General features: G+C 39.1%; 1 protein-coding gene across 5 annotated transcripts in view; it reads right to left on the bottom strand.

Moving 5' to 3' along the window:
* Window positions 1-1,831: 1,831 nt before the first annotated feature.
* Window positions 1,832-22,436, bottom strand: part of LOC110180214 (dynein regulatory complex subunit 3) — a 246,250-nt gene continuing 225,645 nt past the window's right edge. For 4 of the 5 annotated variants that reach the window (XM_086829173.1, XM_086829175.1, XM_086829177.1 and 1 more), the window contains one exon: window positions 1,832-2,119. In XM_086829173.1, coding sequence (XP_086685299.1) covers window positions 1,993-2,119 — 127 coding nt within the window. In that variant the 3' untranslated portion in view covers window positions 1,832-1,992. Of the gene's footprint in view, window positions 2,120-6,837; window positions 6,956-22,436 lie in introns of those variants that run through there. The other variant, XM_086829174.1, reaches the window with a different exon arrangement.

The raw sequence follows: 22,436 nt of genomic DNA, 5'->3' as shown, positions 1-22,436 counted from the left end.
CGGAACTTTGAGGGGTAAAAATTTGCGACTCTCCAGGGGACAATACAGAAATCACCGGCGGTACGGGCACTCCCGCTGCACATTCGGCTACCGAATCTTTCCAAGCGCTCGATCTCAGCACTCTTGGAATTAATGCTGAGGTCGAGGGCTGTGCTGAGGGAGGCTGCTGCTGATTGGCCATTGCAGGTAGTTGGGGTCCGTCTACATGCTGCCCACCAATAGCAGTTTTTTTGCGCCTGGGAGAGCGTAAGGCTATTAAATTGGGTGTCTTGAGACAGGAACATTTCAAGGGTCAAAATGCCCTTAAACCGTTTTTTGTTTGCCGCATCAAAGACATCATCTTCCTGTCTACATCGCGACAGGCCTCGCAGCAGTAACGCAGGTCGATGTTTTTTTTTACATCGTCCACCTTCCGAGCTGCAACTCCAATACACTTGGCGTGCATGACGTCGCACAGCCAGCAGCCGATTGTAAGGTAACCTGCAGAAATAGCCGTTTTGTTGGTTTTGACGAAACAGACAATATTTACGGACATTTTAAAGACTTAAAGCAAAAAAGTTAAGCTGTTGTGAAAAAGAAATGCAACATATGCAAAAGCTAGCACTAGCAGCACAACTGAATTGGGAAATAAAACCAATTATAAACACAAATCAGAAAAGCTGCATGCACACGCGAAGTGAACGGGTAGTTATTGTCACCAAATAGAAAATGTAAGTTAACCCCAACCCCGGTGGTTATTTGCAAGCTTTAACACAAAACGAGAGCGCAAGAAAAAAACACGTCCGTTCACTTGGAAAGATAAAAGATGATTTTTTGTTCCAGATATAGTTTTGTAATAATTTGATATGGTCATTTCCAGGGGTCGCGAACTTACCTTCTAAAGCATGGAAATATATCCTTTTTTACCGGTCGCGAACGTACGATTTTACATGTCTCTTTATTTGTGTTATTTTTTTTCAGGCTAGTTACTACTGTAACTGTACTGTAGTTAACTACTGGATGTCCTAAATTTTTTGTTTTTGTTTTAGTTGTTGGTACGTGCTTCGAGCTTCTGGTAAGTATACAAATAAGCTAAAATCCTTATTAAACTCGTTATTAAATAATACGAATTTTCACTTTATTTCTTACACTTGTGGTTTTGCCGTTCTTGAATTTCCGATGACGCTTACATCTTTGCCAGTAAATCAGTATTATGTAAGTGCAATTTACAAAAAAAAAGTCTATTTAAATTGGGCAACTAACCCGTGGCTGCGAATTCTTCGCCGGCCGCGTAACATTAGTTTAACATAAAAATTATTTAAGTTAACAGTGAGGAACAGGTGACATGGAAACATAGTAGAAAAAGCAAATAACAGTTGATATGGCATGTAGGCAACAAGAAATTTCTAGCGGTGGTCGTTGCTCTCTGTTTGGTGCTTTTGCCTTTCTACAGACGTCAAAACCAAAGACTATTCAGTATATAAGATGACTTACGACCATATTTATATAGCTGATCGACTTAGCGGCTGATCAAGAACTTTATATATACTTCATAAGGTCGGAAATAACTCGCTTACTGTTGCCAACTTCTGACTAAAATTGCAAACCCTTCAGCCGGACAGAAATAGTACGGCCCTCTATGAATCTTAGCATCTTGCTTAATTAACCATTACACAAAAAGGAATAATATTATTTTATTACATATTTATAAAAAAATAAATTGCGCATTGTTGCAAAGGAGAAAAAAACATACCCATTTTATGTATTGTTAGTTGAGCCCTGCTGATAATTTTAATTTAATGTGCACAATTTTGCAAATAGTCAGATGACCAGAAAACAAAACAAAATTATATTAAATATAATTAAACTAGGTGCGGAGTTTTATTTATAACAAAGATTACTAGCATAATTTAAAATAGATTTCAGCACTTAACACAACAGTTCAAAGACGGAAACATCAGGTTGCGTCTGCATACATCATGAAGGTTTATAAGAAAATTAACTGCTCCTAGATTACATATAATCCTCAGCTACTAATTCTTCTCTTATAATGTGTGGTAGGTTGGACATGGCTTCAGTCATCATTTCAATAAATGAGTTAATTTCGAGAATCTTCGCTCGATGCCGTTCAACTTCGTTGCTGAAAAGAAATATAAAAAAAAGAAAATGTGGAGTAGGCAAGAATAGCTAATTAATAGAAATGTTGATCGAATAAATAATAATTTTTTGTATTCCGCCAACGGATAAATCTATATCCGGCTGCTAAAATTTAGTAATTTAGTAAAAAACAAGAAAGGAAGCTAACTTTGGCACGCCGAAGTTTATATACCCTTGCAGATAGAACTCCTATGAATAGGAATCCATACAATATAAATCTATATATACATATAAAAATGCTCTGTTCGTGTCTACATCCTTCATAGACTCGAAAAGTTCTGAACCGTTTAAGCCCAAATTTTTACACAACATGCGTTGAGGTTCCAGCTCGGTTATTGACTACTTTTGATGTTGATAGCTTATCTGCGGTGGCGAATATATCTATTTTTTTAGCGTTTCCAAGTGCCCCTACTGCTGCGCCATCTACAGGCAGCCAGCTGAATCAAAGCATTTCCTGTCCAACATTCAAAACATATTGAAAGAAGAAACTTGAAAAGTTCTGAACCGTTTATGCCCAAATTTTTAGAGAAGATGCGTTGAGGTTCCAGCTCGGTTATTGACTACTTTTGATGTTGATAGCTTATCTGCGGTTGCGAATATATCTATTTTTTAGCGTTTCCCCGTGCCCCTACTACTGCGCCCTTTACAAGCAAATCAAAGCATTTCCTGTCAAACATTAAAAACATATTGAAAGAAGAAATTGGAGATACAAATTTTATTTTTTGTTCAGGTTCAGTAAGAAACGAAGTCATGCCACCAAAGAAGTCGAGATTGGGTCGTCGTATTCGCAATACAGAAGCAAAAAGACGTAAGATTACGAATATGACTGACGAAGAACGGGCCTCCATCCGAGAGACGCGGCTGCGCGATGAACTTTTACTCATACAGGTTAATGGTTCGGAGGACCGATTGCAATCATATATTGAAATGTCTTCAGTTGTTTCATCAGTACATTGTCGATATGTATGCAAAAATTGAAACAACGTTAGCTGTTCCTCCGATTGAATCAGAAGAAACTTCGGTCCGAGGAATTTATACATTTGCGGGATGCTGTGATGAATGACCGTAATACAACCAACGTTGGAAAGCTCACGATTTTGCCATCCTCATACATAGGTAGTCCGAGCCACATGCATGAATATGCTCAAGATGCCCAGGCATATGTTCGTTGCTACGGCCGTCCAGACTTATTTATCACCTTCACATGCAATCCAGCTTGGGACGAGATAGTTCAGCTGTTATTTCCTGGACAATCATATAGGGATAGGCATGACATCACAGCCCGTGTTTTTAGACAAAAGCTCAAGTCACTGATGGATTTCATTGTGAAACATGGAGTTTTGGGATCTGAGCGGTGCTGGATGTATTCAGTAGAATGTCAGAAGAGAGGATTGCCGCATGCGCACATACTGATTTGGCTGTATGATAAAATTACTCCAGACGAAATTGACAATGTGATATGCGCTGAGATTCCACGGGCAGAGGTTGATACAGATTTGCATGCAGTTGTCATCAAGAACATGATCCATGGCCCATGTGGTACCCTCAACCGAAGTTCACCATGCATGGTAGACGGGAAGTGTTCCAAGCGATATCCTCGAGCATTTACAGCCAACACCGTAACAGGGGACGATGGATATCCTCTGTATAGGAGACGGTCAACTGAAGATGGAGGGACTTCGGCAAATTTAAACATGAGAATTGGTGATATTGAGGTAGACAATCGTTGGGTGGTTCCATACTCAACACTATTGTCAAAATCATACAAAGCGCACATCAACGTAGAATATTGCAATTCCGTGAAATCGATTAAATATATCTGCAAGTACGTAAATAAAGGCAGCGATATGGCAGTTTTTGGTGTTCAGGCAGAAAATGGGGACAGCAATGCAGTACGAGTTGTCGATGAAATATCTCAATACCAGGCTGGAAGATACAAAAGCAGCAACGAGGTTGCATGGAGAATTTGTTCGTTCCCCATTCATGAACGCTATCCAGCTTTAGTTCACTTGGCAGTCCATTTGGAGAATGGTCAACGTATCTATTTCACAGAAAGAAATGTGCAAGAAAGAGTCCTGAATCCGCCAGCGACAACTCTGACTGCCTTCTTCACCTTATGCCAGGAAGATGATTTTGCCGGAACATTGATGTATTCAGAAGTGCCCTCTTAACCACAATATGCCACAGAGAAACGTGGCAGGGTACAGCTAGTTATATATATTTGTGTTAAAAAACAATGAAGTAATACCTGCTTTCATTTCATTCACCTATACATATTATATTTGCAGTTTTACATTCACAGATTTGCATTTTTCCTCTACATCAAACGATCGTTTGTATGGCACCTATATGATATAGTCGTCCGATTTTTATGAAATTTGCCACAAAATTTAAGACTTATATAAAATGGCTATACCTCAAATTTGATGAAAATCAGCTGAAAACTAAAAAAGTTATAAATTTAATTGTATTAATTTCTCGATCGTTCCTATGGGAGCTATATGATATATTAGTCCGATTTTTATAAAATTTTACACAAAATTGTAGAATAATATGAAATGGCTACATCTCAAATTTGATCAAATTCTGTTGAAAACTAAAAATTTTATAATTTTTTTTGTAAAACTTTTCCTATCATTCCTATGACAGCTATATGATATAGTCGTCCGATCCGGCCCGTTCCGACATATATACGAGTGAGAGTATATAGAAGACTAACTGCAAAGTTTCATTCAGATAGCTTCAAAACTGAGAGACTAGTTTGCGTAGAAACGGACAGACGGACAGACGGACATGGCTAGATCGACTCGGCTGTTGATCCTGATCAAGAATATATATACTTTATATAGTCGGAGGTGCCTCCTTCACTGCGTTGCAAACTTCTGACTGAAATTATAATACCCTGCAAGGGTATAATAAGGGTTGGTAAAACAATTAACTAAGCGCTAAGCCCTTAAAACTGATTTATTATTCCTGTTCGCAGCAAACCACTCGCGCCTAATTATGCGCGCATAGATGTATCGCTGCACCTTCTGCGCTCTTAGGCGTTCTCTTTGTTATCTGTTGCTCTCTCTCTCTCTCTCTCTTCTTCTGTTGCCTTATCTATAAAACAAAACTACATTTGTAAGCTTATATATAATTAAAGCCAAGCGTCCGATCATCAGTTGCAACTCCGACGAGAATAAAGCAAGAATTAAATACGGCATGTAATCGACCTACAGCACGTTGCCAACATTTCAGAACACCAAATTTGGTTGGATCGTGTCTGGAGGGCTGCCGAGTGCGTCAACTCATAAGTCTGTATTGGCTGCCATCGTCAGGGATCCTATTAATCAATCGGATGATGACACACTTACTTCCGTAGTAAAGCGATTTTGGGAAATCGAGGACTTCAGTTCGTCAGAACCAGAATTGTTGCCTGAAGGCTTGCGGTGCTAGTAGCTTTTTAAGGGAAATTGCGTTAGGCTTGAAAATAGGCAGTACTCTGTTCGTCTCTTGTCCACATCAGAATTAGAATCTTTAGGTGATTCCTATTGCCTGGCTCGTCGTCGCTTTAAAAGTTTGGAAGCCAAATTGGATAGGAACTTAGCGTTGAAGACTCAGTACTCCGCATTTTTACGGGAATATATGGAGCTAGGACACATATCTCGTATAACAAGGGTAGCATCGGAACCGCAATTCTTTCTTCCTCACCATTGCGTACATAAGCAAGAAAGCACGAGCACAAAGCTGCGTGTCGTGTTTGATGGATAAGCTAAATTGACGTCTACCCTTTGTGGAGATATCTGTAAGATGTTCCGATGCATGCACGTTTCACATCCTGATGACTTTTTGCAGTGTATCGTTTGCCGAGAGGACGAGGACGAGATGAGTGTTTTTAAGTGACTTGTGGAACCAAGCCAGCTGCCTTCTGGCTATAAGAGCCACGCATCAGCTCTCTTATGATGAGAAGGAATCATTCCAGGTTGGAGCCAAAATTGTTTGTAGGGATTTCTATGTGGATGATTTAATTTCTGGTGGTGATTCAGTTGAAGAGGTGAGAGAAATTCGTTGCCAGAAACTACTTTCGCGAGGGTATTGTATTACATTGTCAAAAATTGCAAAAATCTATGATCCACTTGAACTTATTACACCAATCATTACATGTAGAAAATCCGTAGATAATAGATCAATCTGCAGAGCCTCCAGGCAATGGAACACAGATATTACTCGTTGATATTCCTCTTGGTCTGTCCTGACTTATCGTTTTTATATATGTCCAGTAGTAATAATTAAATAAAACACTTTGTTGCGGATATTTAATTTTAAAGCTGACACACGTGTTTATTCAGTAAGGAACCAATCAGGAAGAGAACAAAAAAGTATATAAAAATAGTAAGGCTGCATAATACAAAATTGCCAAAACTATCAATATTCGATATATATCAATATACTATTTTTGCTTTCAATAATATGACATTTCCACACACCTCCTCAAAAGTAGTATATATATATATTCTTTATAGTTTACATAAGAAAGTATCAGCATATGCTATAGTGGGAGTAATACAATTTCAGTCCAACATTTGTTGCAAGGATTGGGGAAAGCCCACAAAAACCCAAATAGACTGTACAAATTATAATTTACGTTATACAATTTCATTTCAAATCCTTAAAAATAATATAATAAAAAAAAACATAAAAAAACTTAAAGTTGAGGCAGCCACTTGATTTTTTATGAGATCCATTTCATTTCAGTCCTTTGTTCAGTTCATTAAATTCATTTGATATCACAGATCACAAAAACGTTGCGCTGGTAACATATCTGCGATTTGGTTACCTGTGGGAATATAAACAATTTCAAATAGGTTCTAATCAACCTGTTGTCTTGTAAAATGATATTTTATATCAATGTGTTTTGAACGTTTATGACATGAGGGGGGTTATTGGCAATACTTATACATCCTTGGTTATCTTCATACAATTTAATTGGATTATTTACTTTTATCTTTAAGCTTACTAATATTGAATTTAGCCACTTGGCTTCTCTAACTGCCTCAAATAAGGCCATATATTCTGCCTCTGTTGATGATGCTGCTACTGAATTTTGCTTCCTTGTGTTCCAACAAATTACATTGCAATCAAACATTTTAAATATGTACCCAGTAGTACTTTTTCTATCTGATTCACTGCCACCTTAATCCGTGTATCCACATAGCCGACCAAAAACTCATTGACTTTTTCTGAAAAGATAACTTTAAATCAAATGTACCTTTTAGGTACCTTAAAACTTTCTTCAGGCATTGCCAAAGTTGATTAAGTTTAGTTGGCAGAGGACATTTAACAGGATTGCAATTTTCCATATTATATTTTTAAAATATTGATTTTATACAAGCAGATTGACTAAGACTTATATGACCATCACTTTTATCAACTTTTATACCTAAGAAAAATTGAATCTTATTTAAATTAACCATTATAAATTTGTTCATTAGGTATAATTTAAAACATTTCACTACTTGATTATCTTTTACTAAATCATCTACATATAATAGAATATATATATTAGATAATATATTCCCTTTGTCAAGAAGATATATACAACGATCTACTGGTGAATTAACAAAGCCTATTTCTGTCAATGCTTTCTCGAAAATTTCAAACCAACACGTAGCTTGCTTTAGGCCATAAATAGCTTTATGTAGTCTACAAACTTCATTTTCTTTACTTATTAGACCCTCGGGTATTTGCATATAAATTTCTTCTTTTAATATTCCATTCAAAAAGGCTGTTTTAACATCCATATGATGTACTAAAAGGTCATATTGATTTGCTATAGAAATAATCAATCTAAGACTCGAGATTCTTGCTACAGGTGCAAATGTTTCATTATAATCAACTAAGTATTCTTGCGTAAAACCACGAGCAACAAGTCTGGCTTTATATTTTATTGGTTCGCCGAATTCATTTTCTTTGATTGTAAAAACCCATCTACAATCAACTATATTTTTATTTTTAGGCCTTTGTACAATTGACCAAATCTTATTTAATGAGTGTGAGTCCAATTCTTCTTTAATAGCTTTCTCCCAATATGTTCTATATTTACTATATTTAACTTCGACAAATTTATTTGGTATGGAATAGATTAAAGATTGAGTATGCATTACACAATTATTTATTAAATCTTGATAAGATATTTTTGGTTTATTCTTTATTCGATCACTTTTTCTAATATTTATCTGCGATTCCAAGTCTTCTTTTTCATAAGACTTTTCACCAGACATTTCTGGATCGGCAGTCTCAAATTCTACCATATCACTAGGCTGTTCATCTGCTTTATCAGATTTCCTTTTGTTGTTGAGGACATTTTCATTATCAATATTTGATGCCATATCTCATGCCATATGTTATAATTTATTTTTCTTGATACAAATGCATTCTTAGGTATTGTAAATCTCACAGAAGGTACATTATCAATAAAATGTGCATCCATTATATTTATTCTATTTTTACTTACAAGTACACCTCCTGGATGAAATACAATCGTAAAACCAGCATCTTGCATCTTTTTAACAGAAATAAGGTTTTGTGATACAAAATAGCACATAATTTGGAGTAACGTTAATATAAGTATCAGTTAGCAATTCCATTGATCCCTTTTTAGTTGCAAATATAAATTCGTCCGACTTTGCAACAGCTATTTTTATTGGTGATTCAAGATGACAAACAATTGAGAGTAGGTTTTCGTTGTTGGTCAAGTGATCAGATGCACCCGAATCCAATAGGAAAGAAAGATGCCCATCACTGTTATTCTGACGTTTGAGCATAAATGCAAAACCAGATCTCTCTGTCTCTTTTTTCCCTTGAGCTAATTGTGCCTGTTTTTCTTTATTATTCATATTTTCTTGCCACAGTAAAAACATTCTTGTTTATTAAATTTGAATTTGGATTTAAATTGAACTTTATCTTGATATTTATTATTTTTATATTTTATATTTATATATTTATTATCTTTATATTGAAACTGATTATTTTTATTTTGAAAATTATTTACTTTATTTATTTTATTCACAGCTTGCAATACTCTTAAACATGTATCTTTAGATTTTTGCTTTAATTTAATTTCATGATCAAGTAATCTATTTTTGACGAAAGCCAAAGTCAAATTATTTTCTGCGAGTGTTTCAATGGCGGTAATGACGCCATCATACGAAACGGGTAGAGAAATCAAAAGATGGATCACCTTGTTCATGTCATCTAATTTCGCGCCGGATGCAGAAAGTTCTGTTATTAGATCATCAAATAATATTAAAATGGTTTATCAAATCCATATCATCTTTTAATTTTGCGTTCATATATTGATTCTAAATTATGAAAAATTTCTTTAGCACTGCAATCATTTTTGACAAAACTTAAGAAGGAATCAATAATTTTATTTATGGCCAATTTCTCTCACTTTTTCCACTCATCACTTTTTTCAACATAAGTAAATTCACCACCAGTTTCATCAATCACTTTAATCGAATCATTTCGCATAAGAGCGCTCCAACTCGAAATTTCCAAATCGCATATGTGGAAATATTCCATCTTCATATGGTATTTTATAGATGCAAAAGATTGTTGAATGCTGGTAACACTTCATCTTACTCTCACTTATTTTGTGCCATTAGAACGGACAAGTTGTGAAACAGAAATTAAAGTGAATAATTAAAAGGATAAACTTTGAACTACAACTAAATTAAACAAACGTGTATTCAATCAGTAAGGGAACACGGGAGAAGGCCTTTTTACAACAGGTTATGGGCCCAGTGTTTCGCTAACCTCGAGTTAAAGTCACAATTAGAAAAATTGCAAATTTCTGGGAATTGTAAAACTGACGAAAGCGTAAGTGTGTGTGTGTGAGCACATTGAAATCAAAAAGGTATGAAAACCACAAAATACAAACGGTGAAGAATATTGTTATAAAATAGAAGCTTGTGTGAAACATTTCATTTCTAATTTTTAATTGAAACATTTTATTTTCTAATTTTCTAAATTTGTGTACATTTTACCAAGTACATATGTACATATGTACATACATGCTGCAAATGGCAAGTATGAGTGAATCTCTATATGTATGTGAGGCCCGTTTTTTTATTTCACCATATTGGTTAAGTGAATCTCATGTTTGATTGCATGTGTGTGTGAGGCCGCGTGCTTTTAGGATCTCGCATATACTTATATATACATATGTGTATACAGGTAGGCACTTGGTACAGTATTTGCTTAACATTAATTCGTTTTCTTCTCTCTTTCCTTCTTCTCGAATATACGATATTCTTTTTAATAAAATACATAGCAAGAATAAACATGAATAAGGAAAACAAATTCAAGAATATTTCACCTTTTCGTGGTGAAAAATATTCCGTATGGAAATTTCGTGTGAAATCCCTTTTAGCTGAAAATTATGTTTTATTTGTAATCAGCAAAAAGCATTATAATAGAATTTCTAAGCGACTCTTTTCTTTCTTTTGCTGATAACAATTCGACTGCTAAGGAGATTTTTGAAAAATTAGATTCTATCTATGAGCGTAAAAGTTTAGCAACGCAACTTTCGGTGCGTAAGCAATTATTGACAATTAAATAAAATGGTGATACTCCTCTCATTATTCATTTCAATAAATTTGATGAATTAATCTGTGAATTAATGGCGTCGGGAGCAAAAATTGAGGAGGTGGACAAAGTAGCTCATCTTCTTCTGACTCTACCTTCTATTTATGATGGGGTTGTGACCGCCATAGAAACTTTGTCTGCCGAACATGTTACCCTTTCTTTTGTTAAAAACCGTTTACTTGACCACGAAATCAAATTAATTAAATTAAATTAAATTAAGGACACAAGCAATAAAATTCTCCAAGCTGTATCTCTAAATAACAACAAACAAAAGGCATTGCATGTGAAATCCAAGTTCAAGGCAAAACCCTCGAAGAACTTTAAATCCAATTTGAAATGTCATCATTGCGGGAAGAAAAGTCACTTTAAGAAAGATTGCTTTATTTTCAAAAGGGGCCTAGAAAACAACGATAAAGAAAGACGTGCCCAAGTTGCGAATGTAGAAACGGGTAGACCATTTGCGTTCATGTTAAGGCAGGGCAGGAACTATACAGGTGACGCTGATATATCCTTCATATTGGACTCAGGAGCTTCGGACCACATGATAAACAACATAAATCTGTTTTCAACCTATTCTACACTGGATACGCCAATTGAGATTGCAATTGCAAAGCAAGGTGCATACATATATGCTTCTGCAAGGGGAACAGTTCAACTCCGAAGCAATCTTAATAAGAACATTACTCTGGAAAATGTTCTGTTTTGCAAAGACGTTCCACAGAATTTACTGTCCGTTTCGAAAATGTAAGCTGCAGGTTTGACAATTGAATTCAATTCAAAGGGAGTACAAATTTCCATGAATGGACAAGGTATTTTCGAAGGTATGTGTAAAAGCAATGTATCTATTGTGAATTTTAAAATAAACCATAAAGCTTATACAACTTACCCAAATAAATATCAAAACTATAGTTTGTGGCATGAAAGATTAGGACACATTAGCAAGGAAAATTTTTAGAAATTATACGGAATAAAATGTTTGAAGATGTAGAACTTGTAAAAGATATTACATTTAATAATGAATTATGCGAAGCTTGTATAAACGGTAAGCAAGCTAGACTTCCTCTAGAGAAAACTAAGAATAATGAATATATTAGGAGGTCTTTATTTATAATTCATTCAGATGTTTGTGGTCCGATAACCCCTTCTAGTATTGATGTAAGAAACTATTATGTAATTTTCGTCGATCAATATACACATTACTGTGTTACTTATTTGATGACTTATAAATCTGAGGTATTTAAATTCTTCAAAGATTTCATCGCTAAGAGTGAAGCTCATTTCAATTTAAAGGTTGTGAATCTATACATAGACAATGGCAGAGAATATTTGTCAAATGAGATGAAGGATTATTGTAGTGAAAGAGGCATAAGTTACCATTTGACGGTTCCACATACACCGCAATTAAATGGAGTATCAGAACGTATGATCAGATCCATAACTGAAAAGGCTAGAGCAATGATTAGTGGCTCTAAATTAAATAAACGTTTTTGGGGCGAAGCTGTTTTAACGGCAACTTATTTAATTAATAGAACTCCAAGTAGATCGTCTCAGGATAAGAAAACTCCATTTGAAATGTGGCACAACAGAAAGCCAAAATTGAAATATTTAAAGATATTTGGCTCAACCGTATATGTGCATGATAAAATGCGGAAACGAAAATTTGACGACAAGTCATTCAAATGTATACTGGTTGGTTATGAACATAATGGCTATAAGTTGTGGGACATACATTCAAATAAGTTTTTGGTAGCTAGAGATGTAGTTGTTGATGAAATAAATATGGAAAACTCTAGGACTGTGGTGTATGACTCAAAGTTTCAGAATGAGAGTATGGAACTGGTAGAAAGTATTCAGAATGATAGTATGAATAATCTTCAACTGTCGACTGAAATGAATTTAGGAGCAGAGGAGTCGATTATCCTGAATGAGAGTACGGATGGAAAATCTGATTATTTTGAATCAGATAAACAGCCTAGTGAATCAACGACTTGTAATCCAATTGTAATCATTGGTGAAGAATTGCCTAGTAAGCTATTAGAAATAGATGAAAGTGAAGTCAGAAGAAGTGAAAGATAGGCCAAAAAGGTCATATCGGTTCTTAGACGATTGCTTAATGAATGCTCACGCTTTTTGTGATGATATCCCAAAGTAACTACAATGATATTAAAAATAGAACAGACAGAACTAGATGGGAAGAAGCAGTAAAAGAAGAATTAGATTCGCATTCTTATAATAAAACTTGGACTTTAGTTGATCACCCTCTAGATAAAAATATTGTTGATTGCAAATGGGTGTTTTCTATAAAAATAATGGGCCTGGCAAACAAATCAAATAAAAGGCCAGATTAGTAGCTCGGGGATTCACTCAAGAGTATCTTTTAGATTATGATGAGACTTTCGCTCCAGTTGCAAGAATATCCAGCTTTCGTTTCATTTTATCCATAGCAAACCAATTCAATTTAAAAGTTCACCATATGGATGTTAAAACGACATTCCTAAATGGTATTTTGAAAGAGGAAATCTTTATGAAGATTCCAGAGGGCTTGCCATATGAGGAAGGTAAAGTCTGTAAATTGAATAAGTCTATTTATGGGTTGAAACAAGCGGCACGATGTTGGTTCGAGACATTTGAAAGTGTATTAAAGAGCATGGGTTTTATTAATTCGGCAGTGGATAGATGTATCTACATACTAGACCATGGGGATATCTTAAAAAATATCTATGTGCTCTTATATGTTGATGATCTTGAAATTGCAACAAAGAGCATTGACACAATGAATAATCTTAAAACATTTCTAATGACTAAATTCAGGATGACAGATTTATATGAAATAAGACACTTCATTGGAATAAAAATAGAAAGACAAGGTGGTTATTTATATCTTAGTCAATCAGCATACATTGATAATATTTTAAAAAGGTTTAATATGGAAGAATGTCATGCAGTCAGTACACCACTTCCAACTAAGTTAAATTATGAGGCCTTAGACTCGGATCAAGAATATAACGCGCCATGCCGAAATCTGATTGGATGTTTGATGTATCTAATGTTACATAAGTACAGCTATAAGGGCCGTCAGCCGATAGGGTGCACAGGGGGATAAACGGATGACTGCGTCATCTGCCGTAACTGTGTACACCATCGGTAGTGCGACTATACTCTCCAAGCGAGGGCGGCTGGAAGCAGGTCCCCAGTCGAGGCTCGACCGGGGATGCTGACCAATTGTAGTCGGGCGGACCTAGGCAGTCTTTAATTAGCCTCCCCTCAAGTCAGGTGTGTGATGCGACCCGTGCACACTGACTTTCAGGTTCGCAGCTGAGGGGTTAAGCCAGCTGTGTCTGCACGGAGCCTTCCCAGGGCCGGGCAACCCTGGGTCGTAAGTGGCCTTGCCGCAGTTTTGGGGCGAAGCTGCGGTCGACCTTCTTCAAAGCCCCAAACCCCCTCTGGCCCGCTGCGCTTGCCAGGTCGAGCAAAGCGGGCGTTTATGAAATGAAAATGACTACAAAAAACCGAGCTTCGGAACTCCCGGGAGAGGATAAACCCCAAACAATGTCAACGAAGGACGAGAAGGAGATGCAGAGGCCGAGACTGGTCGCTGCATCTCACATTGCATCGGAGACCGACGGAGACGAGTCGCAATCCGAGGGGAGAGCGAGTAGCACTCCCCAATCGAAACACACAGGTGGGGCTCAGCTGAGCACCACCTCAGAAATAGCAAAAATGTCTCACCATCAGAGACGAGCGAGGGTCAACAGAGCCCGCTTCGTTCTTGGCAAGATAGCCAAGAATGAGGCTGAGGGCAAAACGGACCCTCGGGATGCCGAGGACAAGGCCAAATTCCTTGCGGAGATCGCGGAATTTGAGCAATACAAAGCGGCAAACCCGGCGGCGTTCCAGCCCTCGAAGGCAAAGCGAATTCGCTCACAGGAAGTGAGCGAAAGCGCGCCTAAGAGAGCGAAGGACCCACAGGGTAAGCCGCGAGCGACAAACTTTGTCAGCCAGGCAAAGAAGTTTAGCGAGGTGGCCAGAGACAGTCTGGCTATGGCACTGGTGGACGAGCTCCATGACGACGGTCGCCTGCTGTCGGAGAAGTGGGAGGAGATCGAGGCCAAGTTGGCCGACATGGTGACCGACAGGTTGGTCAGCATGCCGACCGGCCCCATCCCCTCCTTCGACTCCTCAGACGTGGTCAGAGGGCACCGGGTCATCAGGTGCGACGACGGGTTCTCCCGAAGCTTCCTGGCGGAGTGTGTGGCAAAGATTAGCGACACATGGGCTGGCCTTAAGATTAGGCTAGTCCACGCCAGGGAGATCCCAAGGAGACCCAGAGCTCGCATCTGGTTACCTAAGGGCCAAACTGACCATGCAAGGGTGATCGCCTGTCTGAAGGCCCAGAACCCAGATATCCATACAGAGGACTGGACCATCCTCAGGGCAGAGCAGGTGATGAAGGCGAGCCAGCCTTTCCTCCTGCTGATTAACCAGCAATGTCTGCCCCAGCTGGAGGCGAACGACCACAAGGTCCGGTACGGCATAAGGAAGGCCAAGATTAAGGTCTTCTTGGCCGAGCCGGACGAGATTCTGGAGGAAGTCGATGACACCAACAAATTGTTGGACGACATGGTCATCGACGACAAATCTCCGGACGCCACCCCCACTAACATCGATGTCGAGAATCGTGCAGATTAACCTGAAGCGCAGCTCGCACGCTTCAGCTAATCTCACGATCCTTCTAAGGGAGAGGGATATCGACATCGGTCTGATACAGGAGCCTTGGACCAGGGACGGGCAAGTCGCTGGACTGAGAATCCAAGGATTCACACTACTGTGCACAAACTCGGATGGTAGGTCGAGGGCTTGCATTGTAATCAAGAATCATTTTAACGCTTTTCTCTGTCCCAATCTCAGCACACCTGACCTAGCAGTGGCCAGATTCGTGGCGGAGGATGGGAGCGGAGTCACTCTATCATCAGCGTATATGGCCCATGACGAGCCGGCCCCGCCTGAGCCGGTAGTCAAGCTGCTGCAATGGGCGGAAGTGACGAAGACGACCCTGGTGCTCGGGTGTGATGCGAACGCGAGGCACACGCTCTGGGGTAGTTCGGAGACTAACGAAAGAGGTGAGTCACTCTTTGACAATATTATATGTAGAAATGTAACGATATGCAATAAGGGTAATACCCCGACCTTTATCTTTCCGAGCACGGAAAACTTTCAAGGTTGGGAAGAGGTGCTAGACCTCACATTACTTATAGAACAAAATAAATACAGGGTCGAGAACTGGAGGGTATCAACAGAACACTCCTTCTCAGACCATAGATACATTTTCTTTGATATAACGGTACCAGCTAAGAAGCAGGTGCCGAGGAGAAACCCCCGTAAGACGGATTGGAAAGTTTTCAGCGAAATTGTCCGATCCAAAGTAAACGGCAGGAGGATCAAGACAATATCCACTGCAAAGGCACTCGACAAGGAGGTTGAGGACCTAACGAATATTCTGAACAACGCCTTCAAAGAGACTTGTAAGCCTACATTCTCGAAGAAGCAATACCCACTGTGGTGGACGAAGGAATTAAGCGTGCTCAGGAAGAGCGCGAGGAAGTCCTTTAACCACAGCTATGCAACCCGGGATTGGGGACCATACAAAGAGGCACAAAAAATCTACAAGAAGGCAGTATGCAAGGCCAAGAAAGAGTCCTGGCAAAACTACTGCGAGTCACTGGAAGGCATAAAGGACACGGCGAGAGTAAGCAAAATTCTCGCCAAAGGGCACATAAGCCCTACCCTGATCAATAGGGCAGACGGCTCCGCTACGACGACAATTGAGGAGTCACTAGAGCTACTAGTTGACACCCACTTCCCAGGAAGCCTGAGAGAGAGCTCGGAACCCGTGGAGGGAACGAGCTCTCAAATGGACACACCCACGAAAGACATCATTACCACTGAGCGGATACAGTGGGCAATAGATTCTTTCGATAAGTATAAAAGCCCGGGCCCAGACGGCTTATTACCGGCAATGCTACAATCAGCTAAGGACAGTATTTGCAAATGGCTAAAAGCCATTTACGAAGCTTGTTTAAGACTGACGCACGTCCCACTGCTGTGGAGAGAGGCTAAAGTCATTTTTATACCGAAACCGGGCAGAAGAGGGCATATCCTAGCAAAGGATTATAGACCGATAAGTCTTACCTCCTTCACCCTGAAGACACTAGAGAGACTCCTGGACGCCCACATCCGAGAGTCTCTAGAAGGGCAGCAACTCTCGGATGCGCAGCATGCGTACCGCAGAGGAAAATCTACGGAAACAGCACTAGTTGTACATCATGTCGAGAAGACATTACAACACAAACAATACACGATGGCAGCCTTCCTAGACATCGAAGGCGCGTTCAATAACGTGAACCCCGACTCTATCCTGAGCTCCCTCAACTTGCTAGGTATTGAGAGAGGCATCAGAGAGTGGGTCGGAGTCATGCTAAAGAGCAGGACGATCACAGCCGAACTGAGTGGCACTCACCTCACGCGGACTGTGAAGAGAGGCACACCTCAGGGCGGGGTACTATCGCCCCTACTCTGGCTCACAAATATGAACGCCATATTGACAGAACTCAATACGGGTGGAGTCAAAGCAGTTGCATACGCGGACGACGTAGTACTGCTAGTATCAGGACCATACCCCGACGTCATTAGCGAAATAATGACGGGTGCGCTAGGTCGTCTAAACAAATGGGCAGAAACCTGCGGACTAGGTATCAACCCCACTAAAACGGAACTTATGCTCTTCACACGGAGAACTAAGATACCTCCCTTCAACATGCCCAGTATTAGCGGCATGGAGCTAAAACTATCGGAGCGAGCGAAATATCTAGGAGTGATTCTGGATAAAAAGCTCTCATGGAAAGATAACATTGCAGAACGAGTTAGGAAGGCAAGCATTGCATTCTACTCCTGCAGGAAAATGTTTGGGAACAAATGGGGACTGCACCCTAAGATAATTCTATGGCTCTACACTGCAGTGGTACGGCCAATTCTAACATACGGAGCTCTAGTATGGTGGCCGGCACTAACTAGGGCTTACAACAGAACGAAGCTGACACGGATACAACGGGCAGCGAGTGCGGGAGCAGTGGGTGCAATGCGCTCATGCCCCGCGGCTGCTCTCAACGCTATCCTAGATATAATGCCGATAGAGCTGTTCGTGAAGGACACTGCGGCACAGAGCGCAGTAAGACTGAAGGCGAGCAATTGCTGGAGGGACTACGGCGCCGGGCACGGAAAGATCCTTGCAAACAGCGGCATTAACACAGACGTTAAGACCGACTATATGATCGCGGAAATGAATTTCGGGAACGCATTCTCGACATCATACCCATCAAGGGACGACTGGAGTAGGGGCAGAGTAGTAGTGGAGAACGAGGTGTCCCTCTACACCGATGGCTCAAAAATGAGCTGCGGCGTAGGGGCTGGGATCTTCGCTGAAAACTGGGGAATTGAAAAGGCTTTCAATCTCTCTAACTCAGCGACGGTCTTTCAGGCTGAGTTACTAGCCATAAGGGAAGCAGTCGAACTTTCCTTAAGGCAGGAACTCAGGGGCAAAAGAGTTCGAATCTACTCGGATAGCCAAGCGGCTATAAAATCCCTATCTGCAGTAAAAACAAATTCAAGACTAGTGGCAGAATGCAAGAAGGCCCTTAATAGACTTGTCGACAAAAACACGGTACAAGTGACATGGGTACCGGGACACAACGAGATCCCAGGTAATGAGAAGGCAGACGAACCCGTGCAGGCTCGGCGGGGCTAAGCTCTGACTTCGAGTTACCGATCTCCCTAAACGCGATCCAGACAAGGATCCATGACCACTTTAGACAGATAGCCAGTAAAGAATGGCAAAGGAAGAGCGATCACAGAAGGTCAAGGGAATGTTGGCCGAGGTACGATAGGAAACGAACCAGGGAACTGCTATCCAACAGCAAGCGGGATATCAGTAGGTTCACGGCACTCACCACGGGACATTGGGCGATCGGTTCGCATGCAATGAAGATGGGACTGCCATACAACGCAATCTGTAGAAGCTGTAAGCAACCTACAGAGCAAGAGACACCGGAACATCTGCTCTGCTTCTGCCCAGCGCTAAACCACATCAGGTTTCGCCACTTCGGTGCCTACCAGATGGAGTCACTGAGAAGCATAGGAAAGCTGAAAGTTTCAGCGATCCTAGGCTTCCTTGCTGACTCAGGATGGTACTGATAGTGAATAACAACAAGAAAAACAGAGGGTGTGGAACAAAAAGGAGCTTAGCTCTAATTGGAGGCCCCAGCAGTGGGCCTCACCACTGAAACCTACCCTACAGCTATAAGTATACTTAGTAGATATACAAACAAAAATAATTCAGAATTATGGCAAAGTTTTAAAAGGGCTTTGAGATATTTAAAGGGTACTGTTGATATAAAATTAACTTTTATCCAAAATGAAAATTTTACCGATACAATTATTGGGTATGTTGACTCTGACTGGGCAGGAAGTGAATCTGATAGAAAGAGTACAACAGGTTTTATATTTAAAATGTTTGACTCTAATGTGATCTGCTGGAATACGAAGAAGCAAAATTCAGTGGCTGCTTCTTCCACTGAAGCGGAATATATGCCTTTATTTGAAGCCGTAAGGGAAGCTTTATGGTTAAAATCGTTAGTATCTAGTATAAAATTTGAATTAAACAAACCAATCAAAATATTAGAAGATAACCAAGGTTGCATAAGTATAGCTAATAATCCGACATGCCACAAACGATCCAAACACATTTATATAAAATACCATTTCTCAAGAGAGCAAATTGAAAATAAAATTAAAGAAATTAATTAAATTGTCTTACAATATATTCCCACAGAACACCAGGTTGCTGATGTCCTCACGAAGCCGTTACCTGCCGCAAGATTCTTGACACTGAGACATGAGATGGGTCTCAGAAACTGAAACTATTGGAAACTAATATTTGATTTAGAACTTAGCTTAAAGAAACAGATGAACTGATAATTTAATTTAACCAAAGATTATGAACTTTGTGCATTTATTAACTAATAGTTAAGAAACATTTAATTTGTCAAAATGAAATATTTTTCTTTAACCTATGATTCGGTTAAGGTTTTACTGGGTTTCCCTTAACCCTAAAACTAGTTTGATTTGATTTTAACAAAACTATTTCTAGATGAATATGGATCATTATTATTATTCCCAGTATAAACAACTGTCCAAATAAGAATAAAACTAATTTAATTTTTCAACATATCTTTTGAGGAGGTGTGTGGAAATATATTTGGTATTTTATAGATGCAAAAGATTGTTGAATGCTGGTCACACTTCATCTTACTCTCTCACTTATTTTGTGGCATTAGAACGGTCAAGTTGTGAAACAGAAATAAAAGTGAATAATTAAAAGGATAAACTTTGAACTACAACTAAATTAAACATACGTGTATTCAATCAGTGAGGGAACACGGGAGAAGGCCTTTTTACAACAGCATATTTTTCACCGTCGAACGGCTTTATATTTCTTTTTGATTTTTCCATGATAATAAATGTAAATCACAAGGTGTACTTATCTGCAATGGGGATTTAGCCCCATAACCTGTAGAAAATCCGTAGATAATAGATCAATCTGCAGAGCCTCCAGGCAATGCACTATGGTCCAGCGGACCACTTTTCTTGGCCAAAACCCATTTTTTGAAAGTGGTCAAAATAAAATGATTTTGGTCTCGATGGGTTAGAAATAGAGTGACCATCAACGTGGCATACTCAAAATGTTCATAGGTGGCGCCACTCTAGCGGACGACGCCTTTAAAGTCAGCTGTTTGTTCGCAGGCCAACGGGTAGAGTGAAAATGAGTAAAAAATGGCAATTTTAAAATTACGAAAACTCGGAAAAAACAAACAGAACTGAACCAATTTTTTTTTCAAATTGAATAAGTAACGTTTGAACTACTTGTTTTGTAATGTGAAATGTTCGAAGCTAATCTGCTACTTTTGTTATTTGATGTTAAATTTTGTCTTCAAAAATATGTAACTTTTCATTAAAAACTTGTTTTTAAAAAGCTATACAAAGTGAGTCCCACCTAGTCCCACCTTGAGACCTATTGGGATTTGTAGGGAATTGCATACTTGTTCATTTGCATATAGTGAGAAATGCCACTTTTGACCACATTTCTTGGAATTTGCCTTAAAAGATCACCAAATTTTGTATGAATATTATTTTTTGTATGATTCTTTTAATGAAAACTATGGTAATTGGTTAACCGATTTTGATAAAATGTTGTGAATTTAGTTAAAATTACATTATTTTTATGTAACCGAAGTTTTATGAATTTATCTCAAAAAATTTTTTTATCGTTCCTATGACAGCTATAGGATATAGTTTTCTGATCCGGACAATTTTTGTTCAGAATCATCATATAAGTATTTAATTACGATTGGTAAAGTTTCAAGTCGATATCTTTTAAATTACCGGAGTTATTAATTTTGGCCAAAAAAAGTGGTCCGCTGGACCATAGTGCAATGGAACACAGATATTACTCGTTGATATTCCTCTTGGTCTGTCCTGACTTATCGTTTTTATATATGTCCAGTAGTAATAATTAAATAAAACACTTTATTGCGGGTATTTAATTTTATAGCTGACACACGTGTTTATTCAGTAAGGAACCAACCAGGAAGAGAACGAAAAAGTATATAAAAATAGTAAGGCTGCATAATACAAAAATGCCAAAACTATCGATATTCGATATATATCAATATACTATTTTTGCTTTCAATAATATATTTCCACATTACAAAATCTAAAATCTGCAATCCTTATGGAGTGCAAGTGTGGATTGGGATGACGTACTGCGTGTACTGAAATTTCCTGGATTCTGCGATGCTACCCTATCAGCGTATGGAGCGTGTTCATATTTGCGATCGGAAGTTAATGGAGAATTAAAAGTCCATCTGTTTTGCGCCAAATCGAGAGTATCTCCTTTGAAGGCTTTGACAATACTAATATTGGAACTCTCAGCAGCACTATTATTGGCTGAGATTATGGTAAACGTCAAGGAAAGTATAGATTTCGATATTCTTATTGCTGGTCTGACTCATCTATTGTGTTGGCATGGATTCGCCAGCCCCCGAGGGAGTTCAACGTATTTGTGTCAAACAGAATCGCGAAAATACAGGAGATGCCAAAAGACGTGACTTGGCATCACGTTCCGACTTTTTAAACCCGGCAGATGTAGTGTCGCAGGGATGTATCTCAAGAGAATTGCTGGAACATTCCCTTTTTTAAAGCTCGTCAAATGGGCCCTCTCTGCTGGAGCTAGATAAGGATCTTCCGGAGCGTCGTTCCGCAACCTTAGTTGGAGCCGTTTGCATTGACGTTTTATCGAGCTGCAAATACATCAACACCATTGAGAAGTTGCAGCGCGTATTTGCATACAGTCATCGTTTCATTGGCAATTGAAAAGCCAAAGCTGTTCCGTTAAAGGGAAGATTAACCTTGGTACTGTACTGCTTCTGATTAGCATCCAAAAGCTTTACTTTGCCAAGAAGTAAAGGGCTCTCAGCCAGGGCAAGGCGAGCCCTCAGGAAAGCAAACTGATTTCACTGAGACCAATGCTCGGATTCGATGGATTACTTCGCGTTGGC

The sequence above is a fragment of the Drosophila serrata genome, unplaced genomic scaffold, assembly GCF_035046125.1.
Source record: "Drosophila serrata isolate PLE 108 unplaced genomic scaffold, ASM3504612v1 contig_187, whole genome shotgun sequence".
Taxonomy (NCBI): domain Eukaryota; kingdom Metazoa; phylum Arthropoda; class Insecta; order Diptera; family Drosophilidae; genus Drosophila; species Drosophila serrata.
The sequence above is the reverse complement of the archived record's forward strand: the minus strand, read 5'-3'. Positions and strand labels throughout refer to the sequence as shown.